Below are 21,765 nucleotides of genomic sequence, written 5' to 3'. Positions count from 1 at the left end.
TGGGTTTGATTTCTGAGTACGTTCTTCATGTCTTTTGTTAAGGTCAAAGACACGGAATATGGGAATTTGTTGAGAAAATCTGTTTTAACCATTGCTAATCAACCATCTTCCTAAATGATGGGGACTTAAATAGCATAGGACATAAATGGTTTAGTTTAATTTTCAACTTGTTATGTGTAAACATGAAATGTATTAATGATCAAACTTGAACACATCCTTGATTTTAATAATTCAAGGAATTCCAACAGAGTTACTGTGGAATATTTTTAAAACATTTAAAACTTTGTATTATAATCACTGTTTAATCTCCATTCAGTTTTTTTTTGTTTTTTTTATGTGAAGTAAAATTTTTACATATTTTGTTTAAGGAATGACAAGAAAAATGCACTGATGCATTTTTAGTTTAAATTTAACACAACCCTACTGCAAATGATGAACCTTTTCCTACATAAATGTCTGGTATTAGTAATGTAAGACTAGGTTAGTTGTACAAGAACAAAAGTATCTTGCAATTCAACATACTAGTATCCCATTCATAATTATAACAACCAAAACTCTTGGATTTGTTACAAATTCTCTACAATTGTCATGTTTGGAGCTGGCAAACTATTTACACACAATTGAGCACAACTATATCAATAATATAAGGAAATAAGTTAATATTTTATACTCAAGGTGCATTACATAAACAATTATTTATCAACAATAGAACTAAAATTTATGCTTACTCTCAGTGATGTGAAGTAATGGTCAAAATGTAGCTTTGAAAACATAGCTACAACTGTATAATCATGTATATAATGTTTGATTATATTTGGGAAAAATATAGAACTACAGATACAGACCACAGTGGCAAGTGCAATCTAGATATTGCAACCTCCTCTGGTGAAGTATTTAATCTAACATGACATGAAGCCAGAGGTTCGAAGTTCTAATTCTGGGCACATCATGGATTAGTCAATTTGTTCCTCTTGTCATATACTTCATTGCAATTAACATGGAGATGTAAAAAAGAAAAAAGAATGTCCAATAACAAAAGCCACAGAATCATAGACCTGCATACAGAGAAAGGTTTTCATATATGGACATAGACCAAATTCCACCTTGGTTACAACCTGAAAGAAAAAAATATCGATAAGATACCACATTTAATCATATGGGTTTTAATAAATGGTGATGCTGTTATTGCAAATACTTGATAGTTTTATCTAATATTTCATTATTGAAATTCATACTCATTCTAACTGTACCATTTTTTTATTATGGTATTGCTCTTTATTTCAGTATTCTTATGAGGCTGCAACAGGGGAATACCAAGCAAATGTGACCATTGTGTGGAATCGTAGTCATCATGTCGATACGATTAATGTAACATTGTACAAGTGTGACATTCTTGGATCTCACCGTGAACATCCAGACTGCTCCCTGTGTGTCACACGGAATGCAAAGTATCGCTGTACATGGTGTGGAAATACTTGTAGCTACAGTGAAAGCTGCATGCAGATGGCTGTGAACGAATGTCCAAAACCTCGCATTGATATGGTATGTATAGGATCTACTACTATCAAACGTTGTACAGTGGACTCTTTTTAATTCGAACTTGGGATAATTTGAATTACTTGGTAATTCAACAAACAAGTTTATTCCCCTTGAAATCATCTTTAATTATACATGTTTTTGTTAATTCGAATTTTGGATAATTCAAACTTTTGTGGCACCTTGGAGTTTGAATTAAAAAGATTCCACTGTATTTTAATTTCATCAGTTGATAGTAGTTCCCATGAATAACTTACATGATATTTCCTTAAAAGTTTTGTTGGATGTTTTATTCTAAAAATTGCATCTTTAGGTAATAAAACATGTAAATTTTAATTTTCTGTTCTAAAATAGTTAACAAGACGAATGTGTACATATTTCCATACCAAAATAATAATAATAAAAAAAACTATGACTAAATGCATATAAACAATACTCTACTGATGAAAAGATTCTCTCGGGCTATTGACCAGGTGAGCTGTGGAAAGGATTCCAAGCTTTCGAGAGCTAACATCACTCTCATCTTCAGGAACAATAATAATAATAATAAATTCTTTATTCACCTGGTCAATAGCCCTAGATAATCTTTTCATCATTTGTTGCCAGGAAAGCTTTAAGACTTACTTCAGATACTCTACTGATTGGAAAGGTGTTCATCAGATAATTTACAGCCATTCTGGTGACTATCAACATTGATTGATTGACTCATAATCTTACTACCTAAGATGTCGGGTTCAGGTCCTGACCAGGGATGGGTGTTTCTTTTCATAATTTAATCTAATCATAGTCATCATCGCAATCAGCCTAAAGAGGCAGAAAATTGATGTTAAAATAAGAAAAAAAATACAACATACAGATATTTTAGTGATTGAAATTTTACAAGTTGCACTTTTCAGTTTTCATTTTGCATTTAACTTGCACAGTAATGAAATTTGAGCAATGAGTATGCAGTTCATTAAAATTCCCTGATTTTAGTAATAGTCTACTTGGAGTTACTACAATTGAAATAAAGTTCTGTTTGTATGTGCCAGTTTTAGACAACTGTTTTTTTGTGTCTGTAATCTGGTCATGTCAATGTGGTTGTTTCAATTTCAGATAAAGCCATTGAGTGGTCCCATAGAAGGAGGAACATTGGTGACAATTGAAGGTAGTAACCTGGGGCTTAAGGAAGAAGATGTGAAAGGCAAAATTCAGATTGGAGACACCCCCTGTGAATTAGTAAGATACCAAGTGTCTGTCAGAATAGTGTGCCGTACAGGACCATCTGAAGGAGAAATTGTAGCACCAGTAATAGTTGGCAATGATGCTGGTTTTACGGAGTCTGCAGTGCGCTTTAGCTACAAAGTGAGTAGGATGCATTATTTTTTAAATTGGTGCCTTACATGTGTGATATGAGAGTTCTGCATAAATATTTATGTAAGAATAACAGTGTAAGTGATACATAGCATATGGAATATGCACTCTTGTGTGAGTCATAGATCATCAGTGCTTTGGACTAGGAATAAGGCTTGAATTTTTTTTTTTTTTGTCAAACTCTGTGCTTAACTGGAACCATGTAACTACCGAATCAAAAATCTGAAGGCCACATCTTCATTACTAAATTTTTTATTGCTGTTATTATTATTAGTAGTAGTAGTAGTAGTATCTAATAACATTAATATAGTGTTATATTAATTGGAGGACTCTGGGGTAAAACATGGTAACATTTTGATCATTATTGAGTTTCTTAAGCAGAAAGGTTATTAGAAGCTTACTGTGGATAAATTGTTTTTGTGTTGTGTTTACCAATTTCAGGAAGGTTCAATGAGTCCAATGCAAATTGCATGACATGGCAATTGCAAGCAAAAATTGAAGGATGGTACATTTTACTTTGTAACACAACAATGACCAAAATGTTAATTGCATTTTTTTACAGCTGAGCCCTTCAATTATAGATTTTACACCTCATAGTTTAAAATAAGGAAATAATGTAATAAGGTTATAAAAGTCACATAAATATTAATAATTGGAGAAGTATATTTTGTGTGATAAACACTTGCAATTTGCAACTGGACTTGTATGATTGTAGACACACAATAACACACATCTTCAGGGTAGAAGACCATGAAGATGAGAGTGACATTAGCTGTCGAAAGCTTGGAATCCTTTCCACAACTCACCTGGTTGATGGCCCGAGAGAATCTTTTCTTTCTTATCCCTAATGTATAATATACCGACCTTGGCAGCATAGTGATTAGTACAGTGCACTATGATGCCATGGGTCCTGGGTTTGAATCCTGGCCTGGGCATGGATACTCTTTGTAAGTGTGTCTTCATCAATTTCATCATATTGTCAGTCATCCTCATCTTCATTATTGGCTAAAAGTGGCAGAAGTAAAATAAACCAAATCAATTTATCCATCTAATGTATAATATGTAGAGTTCCTTAAAATTATATTAATATTGTATATGGATAATTGAGCTGCATGGATGCAGCACATTTCAGTGTAATTTTCTGTTAAAAATGAATGAACAATGTACAATTTTCTTTTACAGGATATTCAGTTGAAGGGCGTTTTCCCACCAATAGGACCTCAAAGTGGTGGAACTCAACTGGCAATTACAGGACAGTACCTCAACATTGGTAGCACAATCTCTGCTTTCCTCGATGATCTCCCTTGTCAGGTGAACACAACTCAAGCTTCCAGCAGCCGAATAACATGCATCACATCTCGATCCAATGGCCCTCGTCAGATCCAGAAATTGACACTTACAATTGATGGTGCTAATAGAACGCTGGAAAATAAGCCATTTAACTACACCATGGATCCCACCATTAGGGATATAAGACCTTTGAAAAGTTTTGCTTCTGGAGGAAGAATGATTACTGTCCATGGTACTCATTTGGATGCCATTCAGAAGCCAGAAATGGTTGTTTATTTTGAAGATAATATGGAACCTGTAAATAAAACTGTAAGTATTTGCTTTCAAATCACATCACAAGTACTTATTCTAGCTTCATTAGTTTCTTCCCATTTGATAGAAGTATTTTCACATTACCTTCACAGGCTTATCCGATGGCATAGTGGTAACACAATTGCCTTGTAATTGGAGTCATCCAGGTTCGTTCCCTGTTGGACAAGCTATAAGCTATTGTAAACTTGATACAAGCTCACATGCTATCTGGATTTTTAGATTTGTTATGAATGTATGTTTTTTTTTTTTTTTATTCTTTTATAATATATTCAAGTTCTATAACATGGTTGAAATTGAGGTTTCTTATGTGAAATACTACAACAGTTTTATACTGCAGTTTGTCAATTTGCAATATTTAAAAGTTGTTTCCTTGTTTCAGGTGTGCACTGTTCTTAACCATAACCAAATGGAATGCCCTTCCCCACCTGTCAGCCATGAATTTGTGTATGCAACACGAGTTGAGCGTTCACTCACAAAGTCATCTCGATCCCTTCAGAAATATAGAGATCCTGTTCATCTCCGAATTGGTTTTATTATGGACAATGTAGAGTCTGTCAAAGATTTGCAAAAACACTTTCAGTCCCTGCGATCTCATCTCACCTATGTAGATGATCCCAAATTTTTCAAGTTTCCAAACTTAATAAAACTTTACAAAGGGGACACCTTAGTAATTGAGGTAAGTTATTTATCATTTATACTCTGCATGTTTTATTATATTTTGAGGTATCAACATAAGATATTTAGTGACTAAAGCAGGCAATATTTACTTTGTATGCATATTCACTTTTGGGGGTTTTATAACACTTTATTGTTGGGAATTTGCCATTTGCTGTTAAATTTTTGTATTTCTTGAGTATTTATGAGTTAGATGTTACTTTTTCAAGAATTGATTAGGTTGTGAAGTAACCTAATTACTTTTCATCGATTTTAATCCTATATATTATTTTACCTGTGTGTTAAGTGGCTTCTGAAGAAAGAAAGTTTTTGATTCATCAAATGATAGAGTTGTTAATAGAGAAATTTTGCACCACTCTCGATGTATTGATGCATGTACTAATCAGAGATTTTATACATGCAATGTTTTTTTCTTCTTTTCTTCTTCTTCAGAATTTATAATAGTTAACTAGTTTTTATACATACAGTGAGCCTCACTTGAAATGAAACACAAGTGTCAGATACTGGGTGCATTTGAATCTAAAGTAATTTTAATTGTCTAAGTCTTGAGACATATTTTAAATTTCTTGTTGCTATTAGAAGTTTTTTCATGTTTACTTATTGGAACATTAATGATTGTGAACTTCTTCCCATATTGATCACAGTCCCAACCTTGACATTCACAAATGTGTAGAAAATAAAAGTTTTCCCTCAACATTGAGCTTGAAATACAAGCTCATGTGTGCTGTCTTGTAACCCAAATAAAAAGTAAACTCTATGAATGGCATGAAAAGTAACTCATGGTGTCATTCTTTCTACAGGGAGAAAATTTGAACTTGGCAAGTGATGAATCCGATGTGAATGTAACGATTGGAACAAGACCATGTAACGTAACATCCCTCGCATTATCTCAGCTTGTATGCACCCCGCCGGAAGTCCAACCTGCAGGAACAGATGAAATTGGGATTAAAAGTGATAACAACCTGCCGTTAGTTGTTGTTCGTGTGGGCCGAAGTCTGAGATTCTCAATAGGATATCTGAGATATGAAGTGATCAAACCTTACACCTTTCCACCAGAAGCAATAGCTGGAATAGCTGCTGGAACATTCTTTCTGGTTTTCCTTTTCCTGATTGTCCTCATTGTATATCGCCGGAAATCCACGCAAGCAGAGAGGGAATACAAGAGAATACAAATACAAATGGATACACTTGAGAGCAATGTCCGATCAGAATGCAAACAAGGCAAGAATTATTTTGTATTTTATGTTTTTTGTTCATTTTTAAAATATATTGTAACGTGTTTGTTAGATACTTTGCACTTGTAGTTGATAGTATGCAAATGACAAAATCTTGAAGCACGATTTAGCCTCATGACTGTTTTGCTGTGATTATAATTTTCACGAACCTTTTTCTTTATTTTTTTTTTTACTATTTTCTTCCCAAAAATATCCATTAATATGCACTGGCAATTCATTTTATGATTACACTACATTTTCTAATGGCATTATGTTAGAATGAAAACTAGTGATCAGACTTAGTAATAAAGGGGTGTTTGTTTTCCATTTCTTTCAGCTTTCGCTCAGATGTGTACCTGGGATCCACGGCGCAATGGTGGTTTGCAGATGCATGGTACTGCTGCTTAATTTGGTAGTTGCTTGTTTCTCTGCACATGCATTGTGTCCAAGCTTAACCTACTAACTCAGTTGCAGATTTTTTTACAGCCTGCCAAGCATGTTCTACTAATACCTTTTTCTTTCCTTTAGGATGGAATGCGTGAACTGAAGGAATGATTTCAGATATGCTGGTGCATGTAAAAAGAGAAAGTTGTAATGGCAGATTTGAAACTTAGTTACCTTGTAGCCATTTCATTGTACCGTTCAGTACTCTGATCAGCCTGGAATGTTATCCAGAACTGGGTACAGTTCACAAATAAAATAAAAGCTACCGCTAACATTGTTTTGATGAATGACAAAAAGCAAGCAGGCTGGCTGCTGGCTAAATACTTTGACGAGATGATATTTAATGTTTCCATTGGCTTTTTATGTTCTCAGGAAGTTCGTACTCAGATTTCTGTAAGGGTGCACTATCAGATGTAATTGATGAAAGAAATAGTATCATGCAAAACAGCCTAAAGTAATTCAATGATCATAATTTGGCTGAGTAAGCTGTCCGCAGGTGAAATAGTTGTTTTGTTTGGGTATTACTGCATCACTGTTTTAAGTCTGCATCTCTATGGTGGGAATATGTCTGCATAATGGTACTAGCATGTGAAAAAAATGGGGCTTAATTGTTTATATTTTTACAACCAATTTTATGATTTTCTTGTTTTCTCTTTTTAGCATTTGCTGAACTCCAGACAGACATGACTGATCTGACAGCTGATTTAGAATCATCAGGCATTCCCACACTCGATCACAAGAATTACGTCATGAAAGTGTTCTTCCCAGGTGTAAGTGATCATCCAATCCTCAATGACCCAAAGGTAATTGTGTGTGTGTGTGGTTTTTTAGACTTACAAATTAGATGTAGAAAAGAGAGTTTCCATGTAGCAGAATTGTTAACACTGTCATGTTTGACAAATGATTCCTTGTTCAACTCCTGGTGGGAACAGTTTTAAAGATACTTGGGAGCCCAACAGACTGAGCTAGAAAGTCAGAATTGGGAATTGAACTTGTTGTGCCGACAACACATCAAACATTGACCCTCAGGAGGTTTGCACCACAGAGTTTAGGTTTCTTAGCTTAGATTTAGAACTAAACTTAACTCCATAGCGTAACAGCCCTTTAGAGTCGGGATCTGCCAGAGAATTTCTGTTTTGTTAGGTGACGCATGGTCAACACATGGGAGTCCCATTTTACTGCTGTTTTCTGGCTTTTGAGACAGAGATCGCTACTTCTTCTTTTCAAGTAGCTCCCCAATTGTCCTTAAAATTCTGGGTCAACACTGAAAATTTTGGCTCCCACTTTAAACCAAACCTGAGACCTCTTGCACCAAATGCTAGAGCGCTAGCATTTGGCTTGACAGGAGCCCTTAGATTTAGAAAGGCTGAAAAATGTTGCCAACATACATGGAACTATATAATATATAATTTGTTGATAAGATTACAAACTCTATTGATTTTTGGTTGAAGTACTTTTAATAATGAACTTTGCATTCATATAATTTTTGTACAGAAATGAACTTAGAAACCTGTTACAAATATTTGACAGATTAAGGAAATATATATTAGGAATTGATTGAGTGTAACATTGTGCATAATTCTTGGAATTTGTCCATGCTATGAATATCTTGTCAGAGTAAACAGGACATCGAAATGCCAATTTGCCACTTTTCTCAAGTGTTTCTATTCCATCATTTTGGTGCAATTAAAATATAATTAATTAAATTCTGAGGCAAAAATACTTATCAAGTCGAGCAGTTTTATACAAGGTCTCATTTTAATGATGCCCATGGACCACAGATTCGTATAGAGGACATCAAGACAAACAACTTATCTCAGTAACATTTTTCTCATTGGTGCGTAGTTTCAGCGCTACGGTCGCTCAAAAAAAGACCATTTTGCTGCCTGGATGCTGGCAACCCAACACAACATTTGATCGTATCTGTGATGTCATTTCCTGCGATGAAACAGCACACGGCAGGGTTGTACACACAAATTTTGTGAAAAATGACAAACTACCAACCACATTATTTGCTGTAAAATGAAGCGAGAAAGGCATCCAGTAGACCGAAGATCATAGTCTACCAGCCAGAAGATCAACAGTCATCCCAGGGGAAGGGGGAAGAGAACCAACAATATGAGAAAATGTAAAAACATATTCGAAATGAAGTGTCAGTATCGGATTTTTGTCTCAGCCTACATGTCAAATATCAACAATAATTAATTTTATTGGACTTACAGCTTATATGTGGCTGTTTACGCCCAGCTACATGTCAAATATTTGCAAATCTTGTTGCAAGGTTGATATCAACAGGTTTGTGTCCAGATGCCTTGTGGTACTTTTGTGCTGATAATGGAAGTATCAGAGGTTCACGTTGTTACATTATGGCTAAAACACGATACAACCACAGTAACAATCTAATGATGAATCAGTAGCATATATACTGCCCTATTCACAGTTGCAAACTATTACATGTGTATCGGGTGCGTAGATAAACACTGTTGTCAGAGAGTTTGTTTTACTACTACTTATATCCCTGTATTTTCAACCATTTTGTCACTTGCCTCACAATGCCCTGAATATACATTATATTATGTGTTGCTTACCTTTGGAATTTTGAGTTCTTTCATTTCTATTTTGTCATCTGTTCATATGTCACAGACAACTGGTATCAGAAAGACTGTGCATAGACTAAATTGTAGATGCCAACTTGATAACTAGATTTGCAAATATTTGACATGCAAGCTGAGACAAAATTCAATATGACCACTTCCACTTGAATTCTATTTTCTTTCTACCATTTTTCATATTGTTTGCTTACTTCCTGTTACAGAACTTATTTTCTTGTTTTGTTTTATGGTACATAATGTGGCTGATTGTAGCCATGTCATTTTTCACAGAATATGTGTGTTCCTGGCAACCCTGGAATGTATCGCTTCACGACGGGATATGACGTCACAAATGCAATCAAATGTTGTGTGTGGTTACCAGCATTCAGGTGGCAATATGGGCTTTTTTGGGCAACTGTAGCGCCGAAATTATGCACCAACGAGAAAAATGTTACTGAGAAAAGTTGTTTTGTCTTGATGTCCTCTGTAAGTTTCTGTGGTCCATGGGCACCATTAAAATGACATGCTGTATATTTATATGAGAAGATGTATACATTTTTTTTACTTGTCAGTGTCCTAATTTGTTGTTTACCATCTTTTCACATGTTAGACTCATGCCCAATGATGGATGTAATGGTTATTGTAAAGATTTATTATATTAAACTGATATTCTTCATTTTAAATTAGTGAAGAGGAAAAAGTTATGGACTAAAATGAGTGTATTTTATTCCCCTAATGTACTGAAAAAGATGGAACTGCTTACACGAATTGAAATATTCACAGAGAATATCAGTAATAAAATTTTCATGTCTAAGGTCAGGAATATAGTTACTAAATATTTGCACAAAAAATATATATTCTATATTGCTTCACTTTGTGAATTTATTTAATATGGTGGTTTTTATGAGACTCCCGTTGAATTCGAAAATCAACATGGACCTGCTATTTTGTGTGCATTTATATTTGCTACTTTTTAACATGATATATTTAATTCTCATTATCTTTTGTTACAGGTGCGAATTAATGGTCCTAGAACAAATTATGATGCAGCAATGCTTCAGTTTGAGCAGCTAATAAACAACAGATATTTTATCCTCACTTTCATCGAAACTTTAGAAGCACAAAAGTCATTTAATATTAGAGACAAGTAAGTATTAATATTTTATTTGAATAGATTTGAGATATTTATAATTGCTTTCTCTCTTGACACACATTGCCATATTTCATGTTTGTGTTCAGTTTAAGAATGAAAATATTCAAGTCACATATGAGAAAGTAACTAATTCCATACTTTTGTTTTCCCTTTGATACATTTTAAAATGACAATACAAGTTAATTTTAAATGGAAAAAATGGTCGTGTTGATTTTCTTGAGGTGTTTAATTTTAATTGTTTGTTAATGTGCTTGTACATATTTTTTTAAATAATATGCTTTATTTTTCAGAGTAAATGTTGCCTCTCTTATTATGGTGGTTCTGATGGGGAAAATGGAATATGCCACAGATATTTTGAAGAGTTTATTACTGAGGTTAATTGATAAATCTGTTGGAACGAAACACCCTCAGTTGATGCTTCGTCGAACTGAATCTGTGGTAGAGAAAATGCTTACAAATTGGATGGCCTTATGCATGTACAATTATTTAAGGGAGTATGCAGGATCTGCATTGTTTCTACTGTTCAAAGCCATCAAACACCAAATTGAAAAAGGGCCTGTTGACGCTGTTACACACGATGCTCGCTATTCCTTGTCAGAAGAACGTCTTCTTCGTGAACAGATAGATCATGGCATGGTTGTAAGTATTAAAAAACCACACATAACATATGGACATTATTTATGCTTAAAATTTAGATTGTACAGAATATAGCATCTCAATAAATTTAATATATTCTGTATTGGTTTTACATAGTTCACTTTAAACTTGTTAAATTTAATGTGGATGCTTAAGTCCAAATTTGGAGTCATGGATAGTTACATGATGTTACAATGCTGAAATGCAACTATTTAGATTGCTTACCCCTGTATTAGTGGAAGATGTGTAAAAATTATTGGAAATACTAGAGGCTCTGTGTTGTAATGATTTCATGTGAATACAACATTTTAAAAGTTGCTAAGAAATTATGATGCTCACCAATAATTATTTAATTTAAATTATTAATGAACTTATGTATAAAAGGTCTATATTGGACACTATTTTTCACAACTATTGTACAGCATATTATTTAGTTACACTGTAAATGTCTTGCAAAAACTGAATGTGTGAAATGCACTTTTATGAACTCCACGCAAATGCACATGCACACATATGCTTCCAGAAACAAATATGTTAATTATTTTAACTCTTAATATGTTTTGCTTCAGAGCAAGTATCCATTCCTTGCATAAGTAATCTGAAATTTAGATATTGTAGTGTTAGATTGTGTTTTAAAAGGTGGACATTCCTACTCTAGATTTTTAAACCTGTAAGAAATAAAATGTTTTCTGCGAACAAAAGGTACATACAGGGTCTTCAGAACTGATTTATTACAATATAGAAAGAACATAGGTGTAATAGTTGCTTGAGCTTTGCATGGCTGTCAATTCAAAAATAAATGTATGCATACTTGAAATCAATTAATTTCTGCTTCTTTAGGAATATGTGGGCTTCGGTATCATGCTTGTCTAACAGTTAAAGTGTACTAACTTAAATAGGGAACTGTTTTAATGAAGATTTCGTAGTTACATAGATACATTGTTATTCAGAAAGTGTTCATTCAAATGTTACTTCATGCAGTAAGCACAATTACCCAATATTAGGTAGTAATACATGTTGCATGATGCCAAATTTACATTAAAAATTTATTTTGGAAGCAGTCTATTATTTTTAAAAATAGCATTTGCTTACTGATTTTCATTTTGATCTTCATTTTTCCCTTTCTTTTTTCTCTTAGACAATCCACCTTGTGCAAGAGGATCCACATTATGAAAAAATTCCCTACCAAACGTATCAAGTATGTGCAATTGATCATACTTATTTTTCCACTTATCCCCTTTTATTTTGTTTTGATTGCTTTCTTTGCATTACATATTGTTTCCAAGTATTGCTTGCTTATTGTAGTTATAGTTGCTAGGATTGGTGAATATAGGTTGACTATCCTGTCATTTGTTGTTTATGGTGGAAAAGGAAAGCATGAAATTCATATTCTGAGATCTCCGCTTTGGAACTTTCTACAGTCAATGGCAAGAATAATAGTAAGCAAATTGTCCAACAATTTCATTCTTGTTTTCCAGAATGTGAGAGTAATGAATTCTAATAATAGCACCAATAATCGGAGGACAATGTGTGCCTCAGAATTGGCACAATTCCACTCCTTCAAACAACATGTGCGAGAACCAGAGGGACGTAAATCCAATTTATGAAATAACAGGAAAACTGAAATAATGTATTTTTAGGAATGTGTTTGACTCATCAAAGAGTCAGTCAGTATATTGCTCCATCTTGCTGCTGAGGATTAGAAGTGCACATATGTCAATCTGACTCCTCTTCAGAGGAGATATGTTAAAATTTTTTGGAGTTACATTTCCTGGTTCTCATACAACGATAGGATATAGAATAATAAAGAATGAGAATAGTGATGGACAATTTGTCTACTGTTATCGTAGCTGCCGATTGTATCTATTACTAAACCTTTCAGGTATGAAGGGACAGGGAAGATATTGATGTAACATTTTTGATAACAGAGATTGAAAAATAAACACAGCTTCGGGGCCTCCCCGATAGCATAGTGATAATGCCACCACCTTGTAATCTTGTAATCAAGGACTCCTGGATTAGATACCTGGTGGAGGCACATAGTGGTTCAGATCCCACTTTTAACTGTAGGTCCCATCCCGATTAGCCTATCTGGGCATAAATGTGGACTTAAAAACAAAACTCAAACTCGGAAACACAGCTTACTGCAGTTACTCTATCTAAAAAAAATCTTAAATTCCTTACACCTAATCAAACCAGTTATCTTAAAATGGCATAAATTTTCACAAATATTATTATGTCATTGTAGAAAATACTTAAAAATATTGGTGCATCTTAATTAAAATAATAAATGAGCCACTAATATAACAGTACAGTACATAAAACTCGTATCTACTCTATCTTAACTGTTTTACTAGTGACAGGTTGTTTCAATCTCTTGACAGCCGGCTCTCATGGCAGAGTGGTTAGCACATTGTGCTATGGCTCCAGGGGTCCCAGGTTTGAATCCCAGCCTGGGCATGGATGTTTGTGAGTGGCCATCAATTTCATCATATCATCGCTCATCCCCCATCTTCGCCAAAAAGTGGCACAAAAAGCGAAGTAAAATAAAAGCAAAACAATCAGTCAATCTCTGACAATTATAACTTTAAGGCTGGTATTACTGTCATTTTTGTTGTACCCAATAGAGCTCGAATTCGATAAGTATTTTATGTGTCGCGTGATGTCATTTTTTTTTTCAGAATACTTTAGTTTGCAAACTAAATGAAAATACAAATACAACAAGGTAAAAATGGAATTGCACTACTCCACCTAAAAGTTGCTGGGCATCTTTGATATCTGAGTAACTGTATTTGACACTTGCTGCGATACGGGTTTAAATTACTGCAAGTTCAGTTTAAAACTATAAATCAAATTCTGTAACTTTAAAGCACTTACTGAAAATAAACTGTAAAGATTAAAATATTGCCAGCTAAATTGCAATCCAACTTAAAGTGAAATTCATGTGTGGGGATTTTGAAACATCTGTTTCATGTTTATTTTTTCGTAAGGTTCATGGACAGCTATGAATAACTTATTTTTTCTTAGTTTCTGTCATTCTGTTGCATATTAAGGTTCTTATTTCTAATCTACAGTAAGTTTCCCTATTTAGTACCATTTGCACAGTGAAGTGTGTTGCTTGCTTTCGTAGTAGGGTGCATACTCTTCTCACATATTGTAGGTTGAACTGTCATTACAGTAGCTTGTAGCATCATATTTATTAATCATTTCAATTAGAAGCTTTAGAACCATAGTGTATAACAATAACACACATAAGAAATAGTGTATTCTACAACAGCTTATAATCAAGAGAATAAATTAACACAGTAGTAATTGCATCTAGCACATTGTTTAATTATCAACTAATTGAAAATTATATAGAAGCTACCCAATTCTCTCTATATAATTTAAATTACATAATTTTATTGTAATATATTTTTCCAAATAACACAGTGTTCATGTTAAGGAGAATAAACAATGCAGTTGATAATATAATACGTAAGCGAGTTACTAAAGTTATATCCACAAAACTTACTTGTAAATGTTCTATTAATTTCGGTGGCCTCTGCATCGAGTTCCCAAGTGGATGGTGGCAGAGACCACCGAAATTAATGGAACATGTACAAGTAAGTTTTGTGGATATAACTTTAGTAACTTGCTTACATCTTATATAACACTGTGTTGTTTATAAAATGATTACATTAATGTTTATGTGTGTGTGTGTGTTATAAATACAAGTAGAGAGATAAAGTGAAACCTAAATTTGATTTCATGGCTTATATATTTGTCCATATTATACACTGTGTCTTCGGAGTTCCCATAGAGAAAAATGTTACAAAATTTTCCTGGATTTTCTACATTTTCCTTCATTATAAGTTCTTTAACCACAACGCCCTGAAAATCATACAATCAAGGTTCTATTTTGTCATATTTATCTTTTTGTATTCAAATATTATATTTAAATAGAAGAAGTTGATAAAACCTTACCTTCTTCATTAATTAAGTTTTTAAAAAAGAAAGGAAAACTAGTATGTTGCTTGATGTAGATGTGTTTTAGGATTTTAGTTATAATTGAGTTTGATTTTCACTTGAAAGAATACAGTAGAATTTTTTTTTTTTAATTTTGCTAGCCAATATATTGTGTACTGTAGAGAATTGTCAAATTTTTGTTTACAGTGGTGAAGCACCCAGTCTGATCATATATTAGTAAATAATCGGATATATCGATATTAGTAAATAAAATTATTACCGATTTTAATTATTCGTTTCGAATTTCAGACTCTCCATGTGGTTCAAGATGATTTGGATGAGAAAATTCAGTGTAAAGTATTGGATTGTGACACCATAAGTCAGGTCAAATCTAAAATTCTTGATGCCTTGTACAAAAATACACCATTTTCCTTAAGACCATCCATACATGAAGTTGATTTGGGTAAGTATAAAAGTCTATTTTAGAGCATATGTTGGGTATCATGAAAAGGCATGTTCATGGAAAAATAAGCTCAAGTATATTTTCTTTATTTTAGAAAAGATGATTAGTAATATCTGTGGTAATTTTCCATTCAAATAATGAAATGACAATCGGAAGATTTATTATATTTAGTGAACTTTCAATCTTTCAGCCTGTAGTTTTTGTGCTAAATTGCCTTCTTGATAAATTGATGTATATTCCATGCCATTTGTATAGGTATATACTTCTTTGCACTTACCCATAACTTTGGATTATAATTATTTTTTCAGATCAGCACGGAACAATTGTCTATTTTCTTGTAATAAATTAATATTATAATTTAATAATTGTATTTTATCTATTTTATAGATTTAAAGTAATATAATTTGAAGACTCGCATATTTAAAATATGTAAGAATATCTCCAAACTGAATCATTTTCTGGATTTTTATTTTTTATGTTAAAATTTTGGGAATGAGTTAGTTACATGGCATAGGAGGGAGGTGTTCAGACATCTTGCATTGTCAAATAAAATAACAAATATAATCCGCACTCTTGCTATACCATAGCATATTCAGTCAAAATACTTAGATGTACAGAAATTACACCCAATATTCATTATTCAAATGTCATTTAATCTACTTTTATTTTATTTCTTCCAGTGAGAAAGTTGTGATGTACATGCTTATGTTTATATTTCTTTCTCAGAGTGGAGGCATGGAAGAGGAGGCCATTTAACCTTGCAGGATGAAGATTTAACAACAAAATCTATTTGTGGCTGGAAGAAGTTGAATACGCTATCTCATTATGGTGTAAAAGAATCAGCTGTGATGTCTTTGATACCTCGGCAAAATGACAGCTTTAATGCAAATTGCAAACAACCTTGTCAGAATTGTAAGTACCTCTGGATTCCATGCAGATTAATTTATACATTTTTTACTTCTAAATAACACAGACTTTAGGATAGTGCAGAGTATGATAACATGGATTTAAAGGGTAGGAATTGTTTGTCATTTCTGAAAGACCTCCTTAATTTTCAATGTGAAATTTTCCATGATGAATAAACTAATAGTTACTATATAATTTATTAAAAATATCAATAAACCCTAAGTTTAAGTTTGTTCCTGTGACCCGACCCCCACACCTCCTAAAAGAGCCTTCATGGCTCGGTGCTATATACATGGGGAACTTTACCTTACTACATAATTTATATTTTCTTCATTTACTGGGAAAAAAACATTTTCACAAGTCGCATTTCTATGGAAAATGAATTTATTGTGGTTCGCTTTAAGAGCCTTATTGGAGACCCATTTTTGTACTTTCAAGCCCATTCCTGCCCCCTTTTGCAAATCATTTATATAGTCTGCTGTCAGTATTAGCCACTTTTGCACATGCACAAGTAGTGGATGTGTCAACTTATAAAGCTTGCATATACTTTCATTTTTATATCTTTGCATATCACTTGAAATAATATACAGATATATCAATGTAGCACTTTGTAGGACTTTAATTTGAAGACTGTGTGATGTGGTGTAGCACAAATATGTTGAAACAAAATTTTCATGCAGAATTCTGTGGTGGAGTGATTATCATCACAGCTGGGCATGGGTGCTCTTTCCAAGTGCCCCTTAATCGATTTCATCACATCATCATTCATCATCATCTTTGTGATTAGCCAAAAAATGACAGAATAACAAAGTGTTGTTATAAGGAATAGTCAAGTGTGATAACATGGATTTAAATGCTGGAAATATTTTATCATTGCTGAAAGACTATAATTTCCAATGTGATTTGCCATGATGAATAAACTAATAGATAAGTTAGTGCATAATTTCTATTTTCTTCAATTTTGAGCATAGCAAATTGTTGAAATGCTAAGCAAGGTACAATGGAAATCAAATTTCTTGATGACTCCTTGGCTCTTGTCTCTAAAAAAGTACAGCTTTAGCATGGCAAATGCATAAAGACCACATCTTACTTTTCTATCACTATGAAGATATTCCTGTTCAAACTGCATACGATTTATATTTTTATTGTACCCGAGAAGTTGAAATATATCCTTGTCTAACAACACATCTAGTAACCTTGTGCTATTCTTCCATTCTGGAGAACATTTTCACAAATATGAAATCTTAAATACCTTGACATTCTTTATAATTATTTAATATTGACATTTTCAATGTGTTACCTGGCCGTATTACAGAGAAAACAGTAGACAAAACAACAATATCATCAAGAAGCTTGTTTTTCTCAGTGATACAACTAATAGAAGCACGATGTTGATACTGATGTACTTTTTTCTAAGCATTAATTAGTAAATAAAATTCTTAATTACAAGCATAAAATTATGCACAAGAAATGACATTTTGAGGTAGTGTAAACATGAAATGTTTCATTAAGTTTTTTAGTGATTTGTATCTTAATAGTAATGTTCTCAAGAGGTGAACAGAACTTACTGGATCAGATTCTAGTCTTCATCAACATTCTTAATTATTATTTATTTTTATTTATTATTATTATTATTATTATTATTATTTTTTACTATCTGCTATGAGTTCCACTTCACACTGAAGTCCAGTCCTGATTATGCTATTTCTCTGTACTCTATGTAGGGCCTCTCCGATGGCATAGTGGTAATGTCATCACCTTGTAATCAAGGGTCCCAGGTTTGATACCCAGTGAAGGCACATAGTGGTTCGGATCCCACTTGTAGGTCCAGTCCCAATTAGCCTATATGTGCATAAAGTAGACTTAAAACAGCAAACCAATCAATTTACTCTATGTATGTATGGGTTCTCCAGTAGCTTAATTGGGCCAGTTGTTCACCATGTCATCTAAGAATTCCAAAAATTTTGCCTAAAATGTTACCTTATTTATTAGTATGTAAGTGTAATGCAAATGTGGCACACACTTTTCTGACTCCTAAAATGATAATAAGATCTTTTAGTTTTTCGCTGATAAAGCTCCTGATGAGATCGATGATGATGATGAGAGGGAAACTAGCTTTCAGAAAATCCATAAATTCTAGCTACGGGTTAGAAAATTATTATTTGCTGTGTGTGCTGTGCAGTGTATTTATCTGGGCCAGGCAAATAAAGTACGTCAAAAACATCTAAATTGTTTTTTCATTTTGTTGTTGGGTCTCTTTAGAATGATAGAGCTTTAAATTTGCAATGGATTGTGGTACTTTTTTTTTTTTTTTTTTTTTTTTAAGTCCTTATTTGTACTTTACATCTTGTTTCAGATTTTGGGTATCAATCTTGTGTTCTACAAGTGGTTGCAATATTCCCTAGTTTATTTAAAAAAATTTGGTGCTTCATTATCAATTTGTGCTATTTATTCACAGTGCCACTTCAGTCTCTATTTTGGTTCCTAAGTTTTATATGTTTGAGAATAAATATTAAAAAGCTGATTGCGAGAATTTTAAATAAAAATACAGACTAACTTCTTGAAAAAATAAATATAAAGTTCTTCATGATGGGTGTGGTAAACGTGGTTTGAGTATTACCTACGTGAAATTTCGTATTTCTGAGTTGCACAATTTAATAGTTATTTCAGATTAATTTCGAAGGCTAACTGCCTTCATTCACTAAGGGCATGACATTTGGAGTGAAGATGGTAGCACATCACTTCTTTGTTAGTTTGGAAATTAATCGGAAATAACTGTTAAATTGTGCAACGCGAAAATACAAAATTTCACGTAGGTAATTAAGTTCTTCACCTTTACTTAACTAGCTATGAATTTGATATGTTGCTTGGTCTTGGCATCATCTGTGTATCAGTTGTAAGAGAACAAAGATTTTTGCCTATGCATGTATGTGGAATATATTTTTAAAAATCGCTAGTGGTGAAGTTTTGTTCTGAAACATGGAAGTTTTGTTGTATTTCATTTCAAAAACTCTCATGAAATTGTTTAACTGTTAATTACAGTGGAACCCCAGTTTTACATTCCTGGAATTGCCATTTTCCTGCATTATACATTCAAACTTTGTGTCCAATAAAGTCATGTGTTATAAATAGGGCTGAGCTGATATCGATGCTGATGTATTGGTATCATCTGATAGCAGTGGTATCGATATTGAAAAGTATTGGCTGGATTTTATTTACTGTCACTGGCTGATATTTCTGAGTATTTTGCTCTTTTGGGGGGTCTGAAAAATTGCCTTTCGACACTTGCACAGAGTCCAATTATTCTGAAAGCTATGCAAAATTCTGAGTTTCCATTCATTTTGCACCAATATTGGGTGAAGAACTGTATTTTGTGATTTATAACAGATAATTTACAATTGTGATGTAATTCTTGAATATTTTGAAGCAAAACTGGTAAATTGATTCTTTACTAATAATTATTTTGAACAATTTTTAATTGTCACAGTTTTCAAGCATTGGTATTGGTGGAAATCAGTAAGGTTAGCAACATTCATATGCATATCCACAGGCATATGCATGATTTATTTATTATTATTATTGTATTTGAGGGGATTGGAATTGCAAAGGTGGATATTACATATCTGAGTTCTGGGGAAGGTGAGAGAAGATACAGTATAAAAAATTTCCTAATTACGATTTCTAATCTTCATTTTAAAAGTTGTTCAAAGAGAAATGTGGTAATTGGGTGTCATTTTAAGCAGAGTTTGCATTTAGCACTTTGGTATTACCCAAGATCTTTACTGCTTTGATTGGAAAAATTTTGCTTTGCTCAAAATTCTGGAGGGGCTGTAGCCCCATCAGCTCTCCCCTTGTGTATGCCAGTGTGGGTATTGGTTAAAATTTGTATTAGTTCTGACCTAGCTATGGTATTTTCCAGGATTCTTCATTTTCCCACATTTTAATTTTTTTCAGCTTTGTCCCCCGAAAAATGTAATATTGAGGTTCCACTGTACAGACATTTACTTATTGTGATGATGATATTGAATTTTTGTGTCTGCGGAAGTTGTTTCCAAATAGCCAAAGCTTCCTAATTGTTTTGTTTTCTACTTTACTGTTTTAGGTACGGGAACATACTTCACAACTACCCTGTCTCCTATTATAGCAGCTAATGGTGATGTGGAATCAGGTTCAAATTTTAGAATGTATCACCTAATTAAGCCAATAGATGATCATCAGTATCAGAATAATAAATCTGAAAGAACTCACAAAGCCATTCCAGAAATCTTCCTCACTAGGTTATTGTCTACGAAGGGTACTATTCAAAAATTTGTGGATGACTTCTTCAACACAATACTGACTGCAAACGAAGCCCTCCCACCAGCAGTAAAGTGGCTCTTCGACTTGCTAGACGATGCAGCAAAGAAACACAGCATTATCGATCCCGAGGTCGTCCACGCCTGGAAATCCAACAGGTGGGTTACCCGCTTGCCTTGTAATACTTATGAAGAGAAAACACGTTTCCAAATTATCAGATGTTTTGGGAAGTATTTCTTTACGTGATAGGAACTGCAACTGGATAAATAAAAGGAGTTTCACCTTCATGACGAGATGACTCTCTCATCCTTGCATGTACTCAGCCAAGTGGGAGGATGTACACGGATGAAGTAGAGATTTACTATATGAATATCAGTGAGCTGAAGGTTACAGAATAACATTCAGATTTTTGAAACATATTAGTTCAAGCGTGAGAGGAGCAATTTACAAATAAATACATTAATAGTTTGCAAAAAAATATATAAATACAAAAGCTGAAGCAGATACATATTTGAGATCAGTAATAATAATAGGTCTGCCCATAATTATTTGCAGATTTAAGGAAGATGGTAATGAGTCAAGATGTCACATAAAAAAATCAATTTCTCTAAATTTGTGATCACTTTATTTAATAATTTTGGAACAGAATTGTGTGTTTAAAAGTAAGTTGTGTAATTAGTCAGTGTTTATTGTAAACACAGAGATGCTTTTGTGAGAAGATGATAGTTTGGAAGTTCATCAAAAATAGCTACCCAGTTCAAAAATGGCACCAAAATTTAGTCATTTCAAGTTTGCATTTGACACAAATACTGTATATATACTGTATAAAGTTTGTCATAGAATGCATTTTACGAAGATAATAACAGAATGCCAGTCATAACTATTGAGCTGATGATTCTCAAATGAGCTGCATACAAAGTGATGTGAAATACTTTTCAAGGATATTGT

The 21,765-nt window shown here is 33.3% G+C and overlaps 1 protein-coding gene across 7 annotated transcripts in view; it reads left to right on the top strand.

Moving 5' to 3' along the window:
• Nucleotides 1-21,765, top strand: part of PlexB (plexin B) — a 498,951-nt gene that overhangs the window by 463,832 nt on the left and 13,354 nt on the right. For 4 of the 7 annotated variants that reach the window (XM_083117847.1, XM_083117846.1, XM_083117848.1 and 1 more), the window contains exons 9-20: nt 1,285-1,542; nt 2,632-2,880; nt 4,072-4,488; nt 4,871-5,167; nt 5,967-6,387; nt 7,485-7,627; nt 10,429-10,562; nt 10,859-11,207; nt 12,343-12,402; nt 15,462-15,615; nt 16,342-16,527; nt 20,624-20,975. In XM_083117847.1, the coding sequence (XP_082973973.1) occupies nt 1,285-1,542; nt 2,632-2,880; nt 4,072-4,488; nt 4,871-5,167; nt 5,967-6,387; nt 7,485-7,627; nt 10,429-10,562; nt 10,859-11,207; nt 12,343-12,402; nt 15,462-15,615; nt 16,342-16,527; nt 20,624-20,975 (3,020 nt within the window). The remainder of the gene's footprint in view (nt 1-1,284; nt 1,543-2,631; nt 2,881-4,071; nt 4,489-4,870; nt 5,168-5,966; nt 6,388-7,484; nt 7,628-10,428; nt 10,563-10,858; nt 11,208-12,342; nt 12,403-15,461; nt 15,616-16,341; nt 16,528-20,623; nt 20,976-21,765) is intronic. The other 3 variants (XM_083117851.1, XM_083117850.1, XM_083117849.1) reach the window with 2 other exon arrangements.

This window comes from Lepisma saccharinum, chromosome 2 (genome assembly GCF_977018435.1).
Source record: "Lepisma saccharinum chromosome 2, izLepSacc3.1, whole genome shotgun sequence".
In the NCBI taxonomy this organism is placed as follows: Eukaryota; Metazoa; Arthropoda; class Insecta; order Zygentoma; family Lepismatidae; genus Lepisma; species Lepisma saccharinum.
The sequence above is the reverse complement of the archived record's forward strand: the minus strand, read 5'-3'. Positions and strand labels throughout refer to the sequence as shown.